Source organism: Dendrobates tinctorius, unplaced genomic scaffold, assembly GCF_039654945.1.
Source record: "Dendrobates tinctorius isolate UK_male_01 unplaced genomic scaffold, ASM3965494v1 ptg000011l, whole genome shotgun sequence".
NCBI classification, from domain to species: domain Eukaryota; kingdom Metazoa; phylum Chordata; class Amphibia; order Anura; family Dendrobatidae; genus Dendrobates; species Dendrobates tinctorius.
Genome location: NW_027361679.1, coordinates 63,012,917 through 63,033,379, shown reverse-complemented (window position 1 = coordinate 63,033,379; position 20,463 = coordinate 63,012,917). Strand labels below are relative to the sequence as shown.

General features: G+C 40.6%; 1 protein-coding gene across 1 annotated transcript in view; it reads right to left on the bottom strand.

The window, feature by feature from the left end:
- Positions 1-20,150, bottom strand: part of PRKG2 (protein kinase cGMP-dependent 2) — a 123,802-nt gene extending 103,652 nt beyond the window's left edge. Inside the window, exon 1 of the mRNA XM_073542978.1 lies at positions 19,615-20,150. Within this exon, the coding sequence (XP_073399079.1) occupies positions 19,615-20,150 (536 nt within the window). The remainder of the gene's footprint in view (positions 1-19,614) is intronic.
- Between the last annotated feature and the right edge of the window lie 313 nt (positions 20,151-20,463).

Below are 20,463 nucleotides of genomic sequence, written 5' to 3'. Positions count from 1 at the left end.
ATCTCTGTGCAGATATAGGCTTTTCTAACATGCAATAAGACACCTCCTCCTCATTTATCAAGTCTGTTTCTTGCAAATAAGTTGTATCTTTCTAGCCTTGTATTCCAATCGTGTGTATCGTTTGTATCATCCCATCAAGTTTCAGTGATTCCAATGACATCATATTTCTTCTCCTGTGTTAGTAGTTCCAATTCTCCTTGTTTGTTGCCCATGCTTTGTGAATTTGTATAGAAACATTTTAGCATGTTTCTCTACCTCCAATGTTTTTATTATTTATATTTTTTGTCAATGTTCTTCCTTTCCACTTCTAATAGCAGAATTCTCAATAGTATTTGACAGGTGTATGGCTTTTTCTGGCCTTTTGCTTCCTTTCCCACATTGTTCTAGTTTAAAGCTCTCCTTGTGAGTGTAGCAAGCGACTTCCAAATACGTTTTCCAGTCTTCGTAAGGTGCACCCCATCTCTAGCAAGTAGTCCATCATACAGATAATTCACTCCTTGATTCAGAAATCCCTTCCCACGTTGTTTTAGTTTAAAGCGAGCAAAAACTAGCTAGCTAGCTAACTAGCTTGCTAGTCAAATTTAAGTATGAGATATCCAAGATTATTGTCTATAAAATGATGGCAGTCTCAAGTTCAAGGCAGAAGTGTATAATGAGATATGGAGCCTGAAAGGCAAACATCTAGTGGGTGAGAGAACTACACAAACCTTTCCTTTACACCTTGAGAGCTCATTCTGACGTGCTAGAGTGTGGCATGTAGACAAGGTCCAGGCACACTGAAAGAGCTTTTGAGGAAAGGTGAGCTGTATGCAAAATAAGTTGAAGCCATAGGAAAATTTTTATGTGACCAGTCAGGGCCCCCCAATGGGATCCAAAATAGCTAAACAGATAGTAAAAGACAGAGAAGGAAAGGAAGCAGTGAAAAATGTGGGACTAATACTGAGAAATGCAAACATGCCAGAGTGTGGATATTTGGTTGTACAAAAATGGCACAGTTTTAGGGAAGAAAAAATGGTTGGATAAGACAAGGGAAAAGAATAACTAGTGAACAAATGGTGTCATATGGCTGAGGAAGTGCAGCAGTGCAGATGTAAGAAGACCACAGTGGGATGTAAAGTGTATTATGAATGTTTTGATGAACAAAAATCTAAGACTTTCTTGGGCTTTGGGGGACCACCTGGATTCCACAATAAGACACCCCCTTATAGGACCGGTTGTGTTTTTCCAAAAAATGGCATCATAATGGATGGTCTTTGAAGCCTTTATTGATATTATCCAGTTGCTCCTTAATCCTGCCAATTAGACATCTCTTGGTCCTGCCTACGTAGATTTTATTACAAGGATATTTAAGTATGTATATCACTCCCCTTGTTTGGCATGTTATTTCATCTTTGATATTAAAATTGTTATTGGTCATATCTGTAAAGGATGTATGTAATTTCCTTTGTGTTGATGTTCTGTTACAACAAGAACATCTACCATATGCCATGAAACCAGAGGCCTGTGTGCCCGGATTAATGAGGAGTGTTTGTCACAAAATTGGTTTTGTTGTGGGCCTGATTGTTTTTGTGGTAGGTGCCACCATAAGACCTAGGTTTCGGGCCTTAGTGTATATGAATCTAGGATATTTGGGCAACAAATCCCCTATGCAATTATCTCTCTGTAGTATTGGCCAGTATTTGCATATAATATTGTTATTGTTAAATCGTACTATCACCATTATTACTCCACCAGCACTACTTGCTAGCAGAGGAAAACTATCCTCACAAGATACTCTACTACTACCAATCGGTAGCTAAGAATCATAATCCTCACAGAATAGTCCACATTCTCTCCACCAACAAGTGGGTATTAACATATTTTTTATTATTAATATAACCATTGTCTATCTGCAATTAGGACCAATACATTCTCTCTTTATAGCGCGGTGAATTGTACAATTGCATTTCTGGTTCAGTTTCTTCTAACAGGAGCCGACACAGTCCTGTTACTTCACCAGCTGCATCTGAGTTTAACGTTTTCTTATCAGGTGGGTAGCGCACGTGTATAATTTAATCTAGTCACAAATCTAAGACTGTGAGTGTTACTGCCTCAATTGTGTAAAATTAGAAACCCAGACTAGACAGATGGACTTGTAAACATTGTGGTCTACCGCGTTCGAGGGTCCGTCATGGCTAACGCAGAAGGAGCAGCTGTACTAACGTGATCGCACAAACGCGATCAAAAGAAGACTAGCGTTAGCGCAGTCCGTTTAATGCATCCGTTAAACGGACTGCCTTAACCCAATGTGAACCTAGCCTTAATGAGATTTCCCCTGAGGAGTCTTTTCCATCCCTTGTAATAATCTAGTTGCAAATCTTTGAACTGATTCTAACTTCTGAATATCCTTTTTAAAATGTGGAGCCCAAAACTGGATCCACTATTCTAGATTTGGCTTCACCAGTGATTTATAAAGTGCTTACAATACGTTGGGATCACTGGATTTTATCTCTCTTTTTATACACCATAAAATCTTGTTTGCTTTTGCGGCTGCTTCTTGACACTGAGTACTACTGTTCAGCTTACTTGTAACAAGAATACCCAAGTCCTTCTCCTGTTCTTTAGTCCTGAATATACTCCTATTTTATGTATATACAGCAATAGGATTACTCTGTACATCTATCTAAATTAAATTTCATTTGACAAGTGTTTGCCCATTCAGTCATCTTATTCAGATCGTTTTGCAATCTTGTAATGTCAAGGGCAGGTTTTAATATCCTATATAGTTTGGTGTTGTCAGCAAAGACTGACACGTTCTCTCAATACCATCCACTATGTCATTAATAGAAAGGTTAAAAGAATCGGTCCTAGCACAGATCCCTGCAGTACCCCACTTCTGACCATGTCCCATTTAGAAAATGTACCATTTATGACAACTATTTGTTTCCTGTCATTTAGCCAATTCCGTACTCATCTGCATATAGTTTTTCCCCAGTCCTTGTTTCTGTAGCTTCAGTATAAGGCTGTTATGTGGAACAGTATCAAATGCCTTTGCAGAGTCCAGATAAATCACAGCAACCGCATTACCAACATACACATATGAACTTGCCTCCTTATAGAAACCCAACATGTTAGTTAGACACAACTTATTCTTCATGAATCCATGCTGGTTGTCAGATATTATATTATTATCTACAATATATTTCTGCAGGTCATCTCTTATAATACCTTCAAAAATTTTGCACACTACTGATGTCAGGCTTACCAGATGATAGTTGCCAGGATCCACCTTTTTACCTTTCTTAAATATTGGTACCACATGAGCGATCCTCCAATCTTGTGGAGCCACCCCTGTTACAAGAGAGTCTAAGAATATGAGATACAGTAGTCTGTCAATTCCCTCTGTATCCGTGAATGAATGCCATCTGGGCAGGGGGGATTTGTCAGTGTTTCAATTGCTCAGAAATAAATGCACTTCTTTTTGTGTTAAACTAGTTAAATCAGGTGGTGAATTTTGATTTTTGACTTGTTGAATGATCCCTTTAACAAACAGTTCATTGGTGAACATAGATGAAAAGTGCCTATTTAAAATCTCTGTCTTTTCTTTATCCTCTGTAATTATCTTGTTATTGTCACCTTTTAAGGGGCCAATACCAACTATTTTTTTCTTTTTGACATTGATGTATTTATAAAAAAAATTGGGATTTATTTTAGGCTGGGTTCACACGTAGCGGAACTCCCGCGGAAGTTACCGCCAGAATTCTGGAATTCCATTCCGCGGTAATATCGCATTTAAAATTCCTGCGATTTTCCCATGGAAAAACTAGCGATTTGCAAGCGTAATTAGCTTGCAGAATGCTAACGTTTTCCAAGCGATCTGTAGCATTGCTTGGAGAACTGAATGACAGGTTGGTCACACTCTTCAAACATAGTGTTTGACGAGTGTGACCAACTTTTTACTATTGAGGCTGCCTATGCAGCATCAGTAGTAAAAATATCTAATGTTAAAAATAATTAAAAAAAAAAATCGGGTTATATTCACCTTCCGATATCCCTCGCAGTGTCCCCAGGCCTCCGCGATGCTCCGGCAGGTCCCGTTCCCAGTGATGCATTGCGGCAATGACCTTTGATGACGTTGCGGTCTCGCGAGACCGATACAGTATCGCGAGATAGCGACGTCAGCAAAGGTCATTATCGCAATGCATTACTGGGAACGGGACCTGCCGCGTGTATTGTTGAAGCCTTGGGACGCTGCGCGGGACATCGGAAGGTGTATATAACCTGATTTTTTTATTTTAATTCTATTTTTTTACAGGGATATGGTAACCAGAGCCCGGAGGACAGTCTCCTCTCCTTCGGACCGTGGGTACCATCCACAAATGTTTTGCTTACTGTTCGCATGGTGGGCACAGCCATGATGCGGAAAGTAAGCAGAACAATGCATTCCTATGTGGGCGGAATTACCGTGATTCTGCAAAATAATTAGCATGCTGCGTATTTTTCCACGATGCGATTCCGCAGCATTAGCACAGCATTGCAGAATCCCATAGGATTGCATATGATGCTGTTTTTTTGCGTTTTCGCGGCAAAATCACGTGTTAAAAACCGCCGTGAAAACGCAAAAAAACCGCGACGTGTGAACCCACCGTCAATGTCCTTGGTAGTTTGTTTCTCTGTAGATAACTTTGCTAGCTTGATTTCTTTTTTACATTTCTTATTTAGATCTTTATACTCTTAAACTGCCATTTCAGTATTCTCGGCTTTCAAGATTTTGAATGCCCTTTGCTTTTGTCTTATTAAACTTTGTACTGTCTTATATATCCATAATGATTTGTTTTTATTCCTTGACATTTTATTACCAGAAGGTATAAGTTTTCTGCAGGATTCTAGTAGTATTTCCTTAAAGTGCCCCATTTATGTTCGGTATCCCAAGTTATCATGACATAGTCCCAGTCTATAGGATAAAGCTCTTCCCTTAATATGTTGAAATCAGCTTTCTTAAAGTTTCGGCATTTTTCCCTTTTGAATGTTTGATTGAAAATTACATTGAAACTTACCATGTTATGGTCACTACTTCCCAAATGCTCCCTGACATGTAGATCTGAAATTGTATCTGTTCTATTGAACAGAACCAGATCCAGCAGATTACCTGCCATGTTTGGTTCATCAACCAGCTGAGATAGGTAAATGTCCTGAACTGTGGATAACAAATTGTAGCTTATAGCACAGCCAGAAGATTCTATGTCCCATTGAATATCTAGAAAGCTAAAATACCCCTCTATAAAGAACCTTATTACTGTTTGCTGCCTTTTTAATTTGTTGCAGGATTTCATTCTCTACCTGTTCAGCTATATTAGGAGGCATGCAGCAAACTCCAATTAGCAGCTTTCCATTTTGCAATCCCCATTATTGCAATCATGGTATGTCCTGCAGCGGGAGGCTCAGGTGGGCACTACAATGGGAGCCGGGCTGCTATAGTATCTTTATACAATCTTTCTTTCTTTCTCTCCCTGTTTCTTTCTCTCTCTCTCTGTTCTCTCTTTCTTTCCACTCTTTCTTTCTCTCTCTGTTCTTTCTTTCTTTCCCCTCTTTCTTTCTCTCTCTCTGATCTTCCTTTCTCGCTCTCTGCTCTTTCTTTCTCTCTCTGTTCTTTCTTTCTCTCTCTCTGTTTTTTCTCTCTCTCTCTCCGTTCTTTCTTTTTTCTCTGTTCTTTCTTTCTTTCTCTCTCACCTTTCTTTCTCTCTGTTTTCTTTTTTCTCTCTCTGTTCTCTCGCTCTTTCTTTCTTTTCCTCAGTACCAGTCAGTGTGCCCATAGTACCAGCCACTGTGCCCATAATGCCAGCCACTGTGCCATCAGTACCAGTCAGTGTGATCAGCAGTGCTAAATGGGTGCGGTTGGGGCGTGGACATGGGTGTTACTAGTTGTGAAATTCGTGTGGTCAGGGCATGGCCTAAACTTTGCCTTTGCTCCCCTTTCCCTTCTTCAAAAGCTGGGATGTATGGTTTATGATAAACCTGTTCCTAATGCAGATATTGATTTTTTTGTAACATAGTAACATAGTTAGTAAGGCCGAAAAAAGACATTAGTCCATCCAGTTCAGCCTATAAAATTCTGTCAGAATAAATCCCCAGATCTACGTCCTTCTAAAGAACCTAACAATAACTGTAAGATACAATATCGTTACGCTCCAGGAAGACATCCAGGCCTCTTTTGAACCCTTCGACAAAAGTTCCAATTTCTCAAGGTTTTACCACTTTATTTTCTGCAGATAGTTAAGATTTTTAGGCCTTTTACATTTTCTTTTAATAATCAGTCCATGTGCTTTGTTTATTTTCTCCTTAAAATATAAAGGGTGAAGAAGAAGAATGTTGCCGAAACTCAGGATTGAACCTGGGACCTTTAGATCTTCAGTCTAGTGCTCTCCCAACTGAGCTACTTCAGCCATGCAAGTCCCTCCAGATATCACCAAGATGAGTGATTCTACACTGGATATACAGTTGTATCCTAACGTGAGATAATCCAAACGGAAGTACTACCTCCTCATATGTCAGAACAGGAGGCACAGTTAAAGGCACTCACTGAGGTGTGTAGAGCTGCTGCAGGTAAAATTGCTAACATTTATTCAGATTCAAATTATGGTTGGGGAATATCACATGATTATGGCCCTGTCTGGGGAAGCAGAGCTGGTGAAGCAATTAATAAAAGCACTGATGTTACCAGTCCAGGTTGGCATAATCAAGGTGAAAGCACACACAAAATGTGACTCCCTGGAGGTAGAGGGTAACAAAATTGTGGATGAGGCTGCTAAAATAGGGAGGGAGCAGAAGACAGTGGCATGGAGTCAGCAAGTTCCAACTACAGTGAGTCTAGATATCCTGAAATCCCTCTAGCAACAGGCAGCCCAAACAGAGAAGAAACAGAAGGGAAAACTGGGAGCTGAGCTGAACTCAAATGGAGTACAGGAGAGTAAGATAAGTTGTGTTTACTGAGGTCCCTGTTCCCAGCGATGGCACAAGTAACAAATGACCCCACTCATGCCTCTAAAAGTCACATGTGTATCATGATAAATGCCTTTTGGATCACTTCTGGTTTCAGTTACACAGTTGCAAAACACGTGCAGTCCTGCCTCATCTGTGCACAACATAACCCAGGTAAAACAGTAAAAGTCCCTAAGAAAGCAACAACAAAGCCTCTCTATGTGTTTCAGAGACTGCAGATTGACTGGTAAACCAGGGGAAGAGTCCTGAGGAGAGAATTTGCATATTCCCAGTGCCTTCTGGGATAAGTGAAGAGTCTCCGCAAGCTCAAAGAACACTGGATTTGGCCGTTGAAGCAGGAGAACGATGAAGAAATACATCAGAATAAGACCTTGCCCACAAACAACAACCTTGTACATCTTCAGTGTCCTCCTGGATGGAGAAAGAAAAATGTTTTGAAGAAGAAACGGAGAGTTGAGGTCATGGGGGATTCCCTGTTGAGAGGAAAAGAGGCTGCTATCTGCAGACGGGATATATAACCTCAAGAGAAATGTCCTGTCTTCCTGGAGCAAAAATTCTGGGACCCTAGGAGGAAGTGACCATACTATTTTAGAATTTTGGATAACTAGAGGAGGAAGACCTGTGAAGACTCGGATTTCAAGGTTATATTTCAGAAAGGCAGAATTTAAGAGACTCAGAAAGGGAATTGGAGGGATGCAATGGCTGCATATCCTTAAGAACAATAATGTCCAGGATGGAAGGGAAATTTTGAAAAATTAGATTCTCAAAGCACGATGATTAACAATTCCAAAAAGAGGGAAGAATAGGAAGCATTTTAGGAAACCAGGATGGATGAACACAGAAGAATATAATGCTGTCTGCAGAACCTGCAGGGCATGAATCGGTGTTGTAAATTCACTTTCTGGCCTGCCTCTGGTTGCTAGTGAAGGTAGTGGAGCTGGTTGTATTGTGCTGAATTTCCATCCTTATGTTACTGTTTGTGTCAGTTTGTTTTTTGTCCCTTATTAGATTGGCCTCTTTTTGCTCTGCTTTCAGAATATGCCAGAGTGCTGATATAGTGGGAGAAGTCTAGTGACTTCAGAGTTTTTGCTATCAGAAGTGTTGGACATTTTTGCAGTGTTTTTTGCGTGATTGCAGACAGTGTCTTTCCTTTCCTGTCCTTTCTAGTTAGTGTGGGCCCCATCGTTTGCTCAGCCTAGAATCATCGTAGGCACACTCCTCGGCTACTGCTAGTTGTGTGGATAGGATCAGGTGTCTGCAATCCGCTTAGTTACCAACCTGTCTGGTTTTCTGTAGCTTAGCTTGGTCTTGTTTTCCTCCTCGGTGACCCAATCATAACAGAATCCTCAGCCTAAACCGCAGATTCTAGGGTACTCAAAAGCAGGAGAAGATTGTAAAAAAAAAAAAGGAAAAAAAAGTGTCAGAATTTTTTCTTGTATGTATTTTTTCCTCTTTTTCTCTGGGGCTGTAGGAGGAATTTTTCTTTAATGGAGATTAAGCAATTGTCTGATCGTGTTGAGCAGCTCGCTGCTGAAGTGTGGGGAATTTCCGCCTATCTTGCTCAATCACCTGCTGTTGAACCAAAAATCCCTACTCCTGATGTGTTTTCTGGGCATCGGTCTAAATTTTTGAATTTTAAGAATAATTGTAAATTATTTCTTGCCTTGAAGCCTAACTCATCGGGGAACTCTGTGCAGCAGGTTAAAATTGTCATCTCCTTGCTGCGCGGCGATCCCCAGGATTGGGCTTTTTCTCTGACACCTGGAAATCCTATTCTGACTAATGTGGATGCATTTTTTCAAGCTTTGGGGTTGTTGTATGATGAACCTAAAGGTATTGATCAAGCTGAGAAAACCCTATTGGCATTAAACCAGGGTCAGGATTCTGCAGAGTTATACTGTCAAAAATTCCGAAAGTGGGCGGTAGTTACTATATGGAATGATGGTGCCTTAGCAGCTCTCTTTCGGTTTATCAGAAACCGTAAAAGATGCTATGGTGGGATTTCCTGTTCCCTCTGGTCTTGATGATTCTATGTCATTAGCCATTCAAGTTGATCGGCGTTTACGTGAACGTAAAACAACACGAGAGGCGTTGCCGCCTTTTCAACAAACGTCTGAACCCATGCAATGTGATAGGGTTTTGTCTAGGACGCAATGTCAGGAGTTTAGAAGGCAAAATAAGCTGTGCTTTTTCTGTGGAGACGCCTCTCATACAATTTCTGTCTTCCTTAAATGAGAGAAACATTTTGCACACACATTTGCTGTGGTCAGTGTACACCCTAAGTTCCTTTTGGCAATTACTCTGATCTGCTCCTTATCCACATTTTCCACTAAGGCTTTTGTGGATTCAGGAGCAGCTTTGAATCTGATGGATATGGACTTTGCTAAACGATGTGGTTTTCCCAAGAAACCTCTGCGGACGCCTATTCCTTTGAGGGGTATTGATGCTACTCCTTTGGTGGAGAATAAACCCCAGTTTTGGACCCAGGTAATAATGCGGGTCGCCCCGGACCACCAAGAAAATTGTAAATTTTTGGTGCTGCACAATTTGCATGATACTATTGTTCTGGGTTTTCCCTGGTTGCAAACTCATAATCCTGTTTTGGATTGGAAATCTGTGTCTGTGGTGAGTTGGGGCTGTCAGTGTGTTCTTAGTGACACTCCTGTTTTCTCCACCTCTCCCCAGTCTCATGGTATTCCTGATTATTTGGCTGATTTTTCTGATGTATTTAGTGAGAGTAAGTCTGCGTCTTTGCCTCCTCATAGGAGTTATGACTGTGCAATTGAGTTGATGCCCGGGTGTAAATTTCCCAAGGGTCAGCTTTTCAACTTATCGGTACCCGAACATGATGCTATGTGTGCGATCTTATATCAAGAAGTCATTGGAGAAAGGTCATATTAGACCATCCTCTTCACCCTTTGGTGCTGGGTTTTTTTTGTGACCAAGAAAGATGGTTCATTAAGGCCTTGTACTGACTATCGTTCCCTTAACAAAATCACTGTTAAATATCAGTACTTGTTACCCCTGATTTATTTTCCAGAGTTAAAAGTGCCTGCTGGTTTACCAAGCTTGACCTCAGGGGGGCGAATAACCTTATTCGCATCAAGCACGGGGATGAATGGAAGACGGCGTTTAATACTCCAGAGGGACATTTTGAGTACCTGGTGATGCCTTTTGGGCTCACTAATGCTCCTTCTGTCTTCCAATCCTTTATGAATGATATTTTCCAGGACTTTGTGGATAAGTTTTTTATCATCTGTCTGGATGATATTTTGATCTTTTCCAGTGATTGGGATTCTCATGTGGAACATGTCCGCACTGTGTTCCGGATTTTGAGGGAAAATTCCCTGTATGTGAAGGGATCGAAATGCCTCTTTGTTGTACAGAGGATTTCATTTTTGGGATTTATTTTGTCTCCGTCGGCTATTGAAATGGACCCGGCCAAGGTACTGGCCATTTATGATTGGGTTCAGCCTACTTCTTTGAAAGCTCTCGAGAAGTTTTTGGGTTTTGCTAATTTCTATCGTAAATTTATAGGTAATTTTTCTGGTATTGTCAAACCACTGACTGATCTGACCAAAAAGGGCGCTGATGTGCTGAATTGGTCTCCAGAGGCTGTCTCGGCATTTCAGGAGCTTAAGCGGAGATTCACTTCTGCTCCGGTTCTACGGCAACCTGATGTCTCACTTCCATTTCAGGTGGAGGTAGATGCTTCTGAGATTGGTGCAGGAGCTGTTTTGTCCCAAAAAGATCCGGTGACTTCTAAAATGAATCCCTGTGCCTTCTTTTCTTGAAAATTCTCCCCATCTGAATGTAACTATGACGTGGGGAATCGGGAATTGTTGGCCATGAAATGGGCCTTTGAAGAGTGGAGACATTGTTTGGAGGGAGCTTGACATCAAGTTGTGGTCCTCACCGACCACAAGAATTTGATTTATCTTGAATCAGCCAAACGCTTGAATCCTAAACAGGCTAGGTGGGCCTTGTTTTTCATGCGTTTTAATTTTGTGGTCTCTTTTCTTCAGGGCACTAAGAATGTTAAGGCGGACGCCCTTTCTAGGAATTTCTTTGTGGATTCTCTTATTGTGACCGAGCCTACTGCCATCCTAGGTGAGGGGGTAGTTCTTTCCGCCATCTCGCCAGATTTGAGACATGCCCTGGAGGAATTTCAGGAGGACAAACCTGAGCATTGTCCTATGGGAAAATTGCATGCTCTTGAACAGTGGAGGAAGAGAGTGATCTCTGAAATTCATTGGCACCGGTGCTCAGGAAGGATATAATGGAACTAGAGCGGGTACAAAAGAGGGCAACAAAATTAATTAAGGGGATGGGGGAACTACAATACCCAGAGAGATTAGCAAAATTAGGATTATTTAGTCTAGAAAAAAGACGACTGAGGGGCGATCTAATAACCGTGTATAAGTATATAAGGGGACAATACAAATATCTCTCCGAGGATCTGTTTAAACCAAGGATGGTGACGGTCACAAGGGGGTATTCTCTGTGTCTGGAGGAGAAAAGGATTTTCCACCAACATAGAAGAGGATTCTTTACTGTTAGGGCAGTGAGAATCTGGAATTCCATGCCTGAGGAGGTGGTGATGGCGAACTCAGTCGAAGGATTCAAGAGAGGCCAAGATGTTTTCCTGGAGCATAACAATATTGTATCTTACAGTTATTGTTAGGTTCTTTAGAAGGACGTAGATCTGGGGATTTATTCTGACAGAATTTTATAGGCTGAACTGGATGGACTAATGTCTTTTTTCGGCCTTACTAACTATGGTACTATGTTACTATGTTACATTGCTCCGCGTTGGCTGGTCATCCAGGTATTTTTGGTACCAGAGATTTGTTGAGTCAGTCTTTTTGGTGGCCTGCCTTATCTCGTAATGTCCGGAATTTTGTGCAGTCCTGTGGGACTTGTTCTCGGTCTAAACCCTGTTCTCGTTCTAGTGGGTTGTTGATGCCCCTGCCGGTGCCCAAGAGGCCATTGACCCACATCTCAATGGATTTTATTTCTGATCTTCCTGTCTCTCAGAGAATGACTGTTATCTGGGTGATTTGTGATAGATTTTCTAAGATGGTCCATCTTGTACCACTCCCAAAGTTGCCATCTTCTTCAGAGTTGGAGCCCTTGTTTTTACAACAGGTGGTTCGGTTGCATGGGATTCCTGAGAACATTGTGTCGGACAGAGGAGTCCAGTTTGTTTCCAGATTTTGGAAAGCTTTTTGTTCCAATCTGGGAATTAAGTTATCTTTCTCCTCTGCGTTTCATCCTCAGACCAATGGGCAGACTGAGAGAACAAACCAGACTTTGGAGTCCTATTTGAGATGTTTTATATCTGCTGATCAGGATGACTGGGTCTCATTTTTGCCCTTGGCCGAATTCGCGCTAAACAATAGAGCTAGTTATGCCACTTTGATGTCGCCCTTTTTCTGTAACTTTGGGTTTCATCCTCGATTTTCTTCAGGGCAGGTGGAATCTTCGACCTGCCTAAGTGTGGACGCTGTGGTAGAAAGAATGCAGCATATTTGGGACCAAGTGGTGGATAAGTTGTCCCTCTCTCAGGAAAAAGCCCAGCGGTTTTCCAACCGGCATAGGACCATTGGTCCCCGGTTTAAAGTGGGTGATATGGTTTGGTTGTCATCAAAGAATATTTCTATGAAGGTTGCATCTCCAAAGTTCAAGCCAAGATTCATTGGACCTTATAAGATTTTGGAGATTCTTAATCCTGTTTCTTTTCGATTGGCTCTTCCAGCTACGTTTAAGATCCATAACGTGTTTCATAAATCTCTGTTGAAGAGGTTTGTTGAGCCAGTAGTTCCTATGGCGGCACCTCCTGACCCTGTATTGGTTAAAGGCAATGTGGAATATGAGGTAGAGAAAATATTGGATTCTCGTTTGGCTAGACGGAGACTCCAGTACTTGGTCAAATGGAAGGGTTATGGCCAGGAGGATAATTCTTGGGTCTCTGCTTCTGACATAGATTGGTTCGTGCTTTTCACCGGGCCCATTCTGATCGGCCTGGTGGTGTGGATGAGGGTTCGGTGACCCCTCCTCAAGGGGGGGGACTGTTGTGAATTCACTTTCTGACCTGCCTCTGGTTGCTAGTGAAGGTAGTGGAGCTGATTGTATTGACAGAGGAGTCGCGAGTTCTCTTTCCGGGCTCCCTCTGGTGGTTACAGGAGGTAATGGAGCTGATCTAATTGACAGAGGCCTGCCACTTGATAATGAGGACGACGATTGGACATCTGGAGTCTCTAACTGGATTTAAGACAGCCGACTCCCTCTATCCCTGCTGGTGATTTTTCCTGCCTCCTGAGGTCTTATTTTCCAGTTCAGTGCCTGCATGCTCAAGCTAAGTGTTCTTTGCTATTGTTCACATTTGATTTGGTTTTGTCTATTCAGTTTTGTGTGGTCAGCCAGCCCCGGCTGGAGCTGTCCTGAGTTTCCATCCTTATGTTACTGTTTGTGTCAGTTTGTTTTTTGTCCCTTATTAGATTGGCCTGTTTTTGCTCTGCTTTCAGAATATGCCAGAGTGCTGATATAGTGGGAGAAGTCTAGTGACTTCAGAGTTTTTGCTATCAGAAGTGTTGGACATTTTTGCAGTGTTTTTTGCGTGATTGCAGACAGTGTCTTTCCTTTCCTGTCCTTACTAGTTAGTGTGGGCCCCATCGCTTGCTCAGCCTATTTTCCTACCTGTGTTTGTGTTTTCATCTTGTCTTACCAACAATATATGTTTGGGGCTGTCTATTCCTTTGGGGTCTGCTCTGGGGCAGTTTAGATTTCCCCTTTTCTTGCTTTAGGCTTATTTAGTTCTCCGGCTGTGTCGAGGCGTCTAGAATCATCGTAGGCATGCTCCATGGCTACTGCTAGTTGTGTGGATAGGATCAGGAGTCTGCAATCTGCTTAGTTACCAACCTCTCTGGCTTTCTGTAGCTTAGCTTGGTCTTGTTTTCCTCCTCGGGGACCCAATCATAACAAATCGGATTAGCTAAAGATGACAATGAATTAAGGCTTGCAAGAGACGTCAAAGGCAATAAAAAAGGATTTTGGGGATATGTAAAATGTAAAAGAAAAGTCAAAGATGCTAAAGGATTTTTGCAGGATGAAAATGATGAAATGGTAAGAATGGTTGTTGAGAAGTCCAAACTTTTAAATTTCTAAATGCATCTGTTTTCTCTCAGAAAGGAAATGTAACATCAACTTATCTTCACTGTCCTATTAAGGGAATAGAAGAATCCAGGATATTTATAAACAGAAAGATAGTAAGGAAACACTTAGCTAACCTAAATAAATTCAAGTCTCCAGGTCCAGATGAATTACAACCAAGAGTACTGAAGGAGATAGCAGAAGTAATTTTTGAACCACTCTCCATAATCTTTGAAAATTCTTGGAGAACAGGAGAAGTCCCAGAAGAATGGAGAAGAGCAAATGTTGTTCCTATCTTCAAAAAGGGCAAGAAGGTGGACCCAGGGAACTATAGGCCGGTGAGTCTGACTTCTATACCAGGAAATATCTTTGAAAAAATTATTAAATCAGTACCTGGATAAGAATGAAGTAATTAAACAGAGTCAGCATGGGTTTGTAACTAATAAGTCATGTCAGACTAACTTAATTTCTTTCTATGACAGAATCACTGGCAGTGTGGATCAGGGAAATTCTGTAGATATAGTATATCTTCACTTCAGAAGAGCATTTTACAAAGTATGTCACACAATCTTTATTAAAAAAATGACTACATTTGGAATGCACAAGGCAACTGTTAGATGGATTCATAACTGGCTTAGTGATCGGACCCAAAGAGTGGTCGTAAATGGCTGAACATCCAGTTGGAAGAATGTCTCAAGTGGGGTACCACAGGGTACTGTCGGGGGCCCTGTATTGTTCAAAATATTTGTCAATGATTTAGATGAAGGAATGGAGGGTAAACTGATTAAATTTGCTGATGACACAAAGCTAGGAGGGATAACTAGTACTAGAGAAGAGAGATAGAGGATTCAAAAAGATATAAATAAACTGGAGCAGTGGGCAGCAACTAACAGAATGGTTTTTAACTGGGAAAAATGCAAAGTACTACATCTGGGCAATAAAATTAAAAAAGCATATACAGAATGGGAGGAATAAGGCTAAGCAACAGCACATGTGAAAAAGACTTGGGGATACTAATAGATCAAAGACTGAACATAAGTCAACAGTGTGATGCAGCAGCAAAAAAGGCAAATACAATTCTAGGATATATTAACAGAAACATACAGCATAAATCACCTGAAGTCATTATTACCCTCTACTCCTCTTTGGTCAGACCTCATCTGGAATACTGTGTCCAGTTTTGGGCACATTTTAAAAAAGACATCAACAAACTGGAGCAAGTTCAGAGAAGAGCGACCAGAATGGTGACCGGTCTGCAAATCATGTCCTATGAGGAACGGTTGCAGATTTTGGGAATGTTTAGCTTGCAAAAGAGAAGAGTGAGAGGAGACTTAATAGCTGTCTTCAAATATCTGAAGGGCTGTCACATTGTAGAAGGATCATCTTTATTCTCATTTGCACAAGGAAAGACTAGAAGCAATGGGATGAAACTCAATGGGAGGAGACACAGATTAGATATTAGAGAAAACTTGACAGGGTGATCAATGAGTGGATCAGGCTGCCACGAGAGGTGGTGAGTTCTCCTTCCATGGAAGTCTTCAAAAAGAGGCTGGACAGGCATCTGTCTAGGATGATTTAGTGAATCCTGCTTTGAGCAGGGGGTTGGACCAGATTGACCAGGAGGTCCCTTCCAACTCTATGATTTTATGAATCTATGATTCTACATACAGCTACCTAAGGTAGAAGTGTATGAATGTGTCCTGGTATGTGTAGATCTCTTCTCTGGTTGGGCGGAAGCCTATCCGTTAAAATGTTCTGATGCTAAAACAACTGCATATAAACTTTTGAAATAACTAATCTGCAGATATGGTGTCCCAGAAACCACAGAAAATGACAGGGGTACACACTTCACTGGAGAAATAATGAAGGAAATTATGCATTCCATATCCAGTATCATCCACAAAGCAGTGGAAAAGAGGAGAGGTTAAATGGGACACTTAAATTAAAAATTCAACAGGCCATGGTGGACACAGGAAATAGCTGGGTGGAGTGCTTGTCCCTTGAACTCTTTTCAGTCAGAGACACTCCAAATAGAAAGACAGGCTTGTCTCCTTTTGAAGTCCTGTTTGGTAGTGCTCAAAAGACTGGTCTGTACTTCCCACAGGTGCTACACATGCAGCACTGTACTATGACAGCCTATGACCAGGTCTTGCAGAAATTATTTAATGTGGTGCATAAACATGTGTTTTCATCCATTCCAGACCCAAAAGCAAGTGCAAGTGCAGATGTGCATCAGCTGAATTTAATTGGGTGGTCATACACAGACAAGTGAGAAGGAGCCTAGAGCCACAGTTTGACTCAGTACAAGTCCAGCTCATCACATCCATCTCAGTAAAATGTGAGGGAAAGCCCGCGTAGGTTCACACCAGTCACTGCGAAAAGGTCACTTCACCAGCAAAATGACTGTTCTACTAATCTTCTTGCTGGTAGTAGCAGAGCAAAGAAAAGACCCTGAATAAATTTTTAAATTTGGACTGGGACAAAAATCTTATTTGAAATCATGTTTGTGGGGAATACATGGTGGGGGACTACATTCTGCTTTTTAAATGCAGACAACTGGTTTAAGAGCCTAGTGGGTTGTATTTTTTACATTGTACAGACTTGTGTGCAGATTTTATTGTTTTCTTTAATGCTCTATGTAGCCATAAAAGTGCTGATGTACAGTATGTTTTGTCCAAGCTATTGAATAGTGTATGTGTCAAGTGATCTAGTGCTGAACAATCCGTAGTGTATTACAGACCCCAGCTAACCACTGCTGACGGGAAAGTGGGCGTCCACACTTAGGGTGGATGGTTGAAGCCGTTAGGAAGCCCACATGGGTACTAGAACAATGAGACAGTAGCTCCTTTGTGGATACCAACTAACCCTGTCTTTAAATGGTATAAGAAGAAACATCCACATAAGAATAAACAGAATTGTTTTGCTCACAAGTGTGCATTCTTTTCTTCCAGCTCTTGTTATTTTGGAGGGTCTAATCTCTTAATTCAGCCTCACTGGTGATTTGGCAATCTGACTTTGAGTCAGAACAAAAGCAACTAGATCAGTATCTAAACATCCTCCAAGAGCAACTTCTTCCAACGATCCAGGAGCAATTTAGTGATGAATATTGCTTTTTCCATCACTATGGCGTCCTATATCACATGGCAAAAGTGATAACAAAGTGGCTTTGCGAACAAAATACTGAAATTTTGAATCCATGGCAAGGAAACGCTCCAGAGCTCAAGAACATGTGGTCACTCCTCAAAAAGTGGGAGGAAAAACAGAAACACAGAAATTGGGATAAACTCGAAGCACTGATTAAACAAGATTGGGTTGTTATCAGTCAGGATTTGACTCAGTAGCTGATATGTAGAATGTTAAGGCGAATTGCAGAAGTCTTGAAAAATAAGGGTCAACACTGTAAATAATAAGCCTTTGCATGAACTTGATATATTTGTCAACAAAAGGTTAGAAACTAATGAAATGCTTATAATTATACTTCAGTAACCATAGAAATACAGTATCTAGCTAAATGATTAAAAGACATTGAAAAAGCAAACTTTGTGAAAATCAAAATTTGGGTCAGTCTCAAAACTTTTGCCCATGTGGCTTTGCTGTACTACATCTGCATGTTATTTATGGGTCTGGCTTGCAATTAAAGTAAAATAAAAGTAGATGTAGAATTTGTGGATTACTTTTATACCAGGAACGGTTTCCTCGTCTTGTATAATGGGCATTTTGCATAAGTCATATGATATCACACAAGGATTATTATACTACAGGGACTGAAGAAAAACTGTGATGCTCAAATCTCTGAGTAATTGCCATGACTGAAGTAAATGAACATACCACACCCTGTTGGACAACTTTGTGGCATGCCGTATTCCACAAAAACCTTGACTGTAGACCAATTAAAACTGTATGGCTGGAGGTAAAAATATCGATAAAGGCAGAAATAATAATCCTTTTAACCTATACAGCAAAAGGTATATTCATTACTAATTGCCTTGTGATTTGTGTGACCTGCCATTCTATTCCCTGAGTAGCACTAGCTGCTAATGAGGCTCTAGGTCACACAGCAATCCATATGGGGAGCACTTAGGATAGAGCACATCATGCACATGCAAACATATTGTTGTGTGTATAATAAAGCCATGTATTAAGAATTCCGCTGTGCATTACACTAGATTATACGAAAATGAATTCCTAACAACAGGCATATACTGCACAAAATGTGGGCACACCAAACTGTCAGAAAGGAAGTATTAATATAACGAATAGAAAAAACATCCTCACAATTTTGTGTGTATTATCTTCTGCAATTTAGAGAGGTATACAGTAGTTTATTTCTACTCAGAAATATATTGTGCATGCCTCCAAGGTCCTTGCATGACCTGCTATTGAGTGGTACTGGTCTATCATATTATTCATGTGATTGTTGTTTCATATTATGTCTGCTTTTACTTGTTTTTAAACTCCCATTTTAGCTATTCTTTAATAAATGTTTGCTTTACTTTATATTTATGAAATATCTCCCTTTTGGTGTGAATACAATTTGTTGTACATGCCTCTTCTTAGGTATATGTTTCCCACTTCATATCCATCCATCTACTGTGTATATTATATTATTGGCTGAGAGAATTTAGTCTCTATTATTATAGGACATACATAGGCAAGACATTCAGTTCATATTAATTTGAGTATAAACTTGAATATATGAACCAACTACGTGCTCTCTACGCACAATTCTCTGGGATCCTGGACTTGTTATGTTTTTGTATAAATTGGTGGATAATATTCATCAACTTCCTGCATCGAGTCTAGTTACTAGTGACATACCATTCCAGCATGTATAACTAAAATCTGTTATGAAGACGTATTCTTTGGCATTGACTGTATCTGCAAATGTAAGAAAATGTTACATTTTTGCAGCATGTTTCGATGCTTGCCATATTACAGTGGTAAGGAGTCTGTGTGCTGCCATATGGAGTCTACAGATGTGGTTTTGCCTTATGCATTAGCCAGACTGGATCCCTCTCTAAATCCTACGCCCTACCTGCTCCCCTACTACAGATAAATAGAGAGAGGAGGCCATGTATGCACCTGATGCAATTGGTGGAGTCTAACTTGATGAATAGAAATTAAAAGGAACCTGTCAGCAAACTCACTTTGGTCTAACCGCAGGATGAATGAAATAGTGACTGGCACCCTTGCTGCAAAGTTCTTAGTTTAATCCGAAATGCATTGTTTTAAAAAAAGTTGGGCTCAATAAACAGTGTCAGCTGGGTGGCTCTGTTATCTTCTCCCTGCTCTACTTGCTTTTATTAAAAGATTTTTAGCTATTTATTTATATGTAAAGACCTGTCAATGAAGCCACGCCGGGTAGGGAGGATTCAGAGGAGCATGTCATTATGTCAAACACACAACTGGTAGAGCCATGGCTGTCACTATCAGCGTTAAGAGGACGTAATCATCATGATAGATGTCTACATAGACAAAGCTTACCTTGCATCTTTTCTAATACGAGCCTTTTCAAATGAAAACTCTGGTGCGTTACTATGGTCATATGTTCTTGTGGAGGGTTCAGCAGAGACTCCTTCTTTGGCACCTTTTCGTTTGCTATTATTGAAAAACCCTGATAGTGTCTTAAATGGCGATGTCTGTAAAACTCTTGAAGGTGATATATGGCGCTTTGTAGTTGGTGAAGCAGTCAACATTTTAATAGCTGGGGTTACAGAGTTGCCACTATGAGAGCTGATCACGTCCTGCAGTTTATTTAGTTGGACACACTTGCTTTGAAGCTCCTCTGTGATTTCTGCAATGACTTGATTCTGTTTGGTAAACTTTTCCTGCAATTCGTGAACCATGTGCTCTTTCTTTATCAGCTCTTCATCTTTCATTTTTAGTTGTCTTTCCAGTTCCCATACTTTTCCTTTCGAAGGATCGATATTACAGAGTCTGCTGCAGGAGCTAACAGAAAGGTTCACCAGTTGTCCATCTGGCTGCCTCAGTGGCTGGGATTTCATGGAGCCATTTCCCATTTCCCTTGATACCCTAAACAAAGACCACAAAATGTATTAATCAGTTTTCCCAAGCCAGTGATATGACAGCAAACTGTGCTTTAAGCATTTTTCTTCCAGTTAAAATTAAGGCATATTGATTTTCTCATAATTCCTTAAGAGGTAAACATGATACTTGAACATGGTCATTTTCTATTTGCTTATAATGTATTACTTTTAATTAGATTTTATTTTCTTCTGTAACCTTTTCAATGTACTTGTTAATAACAATCACACAAATAAAACTTCACACTAAAATGAGCACAAATTATTTATTTATTGTATTTTTTTATGA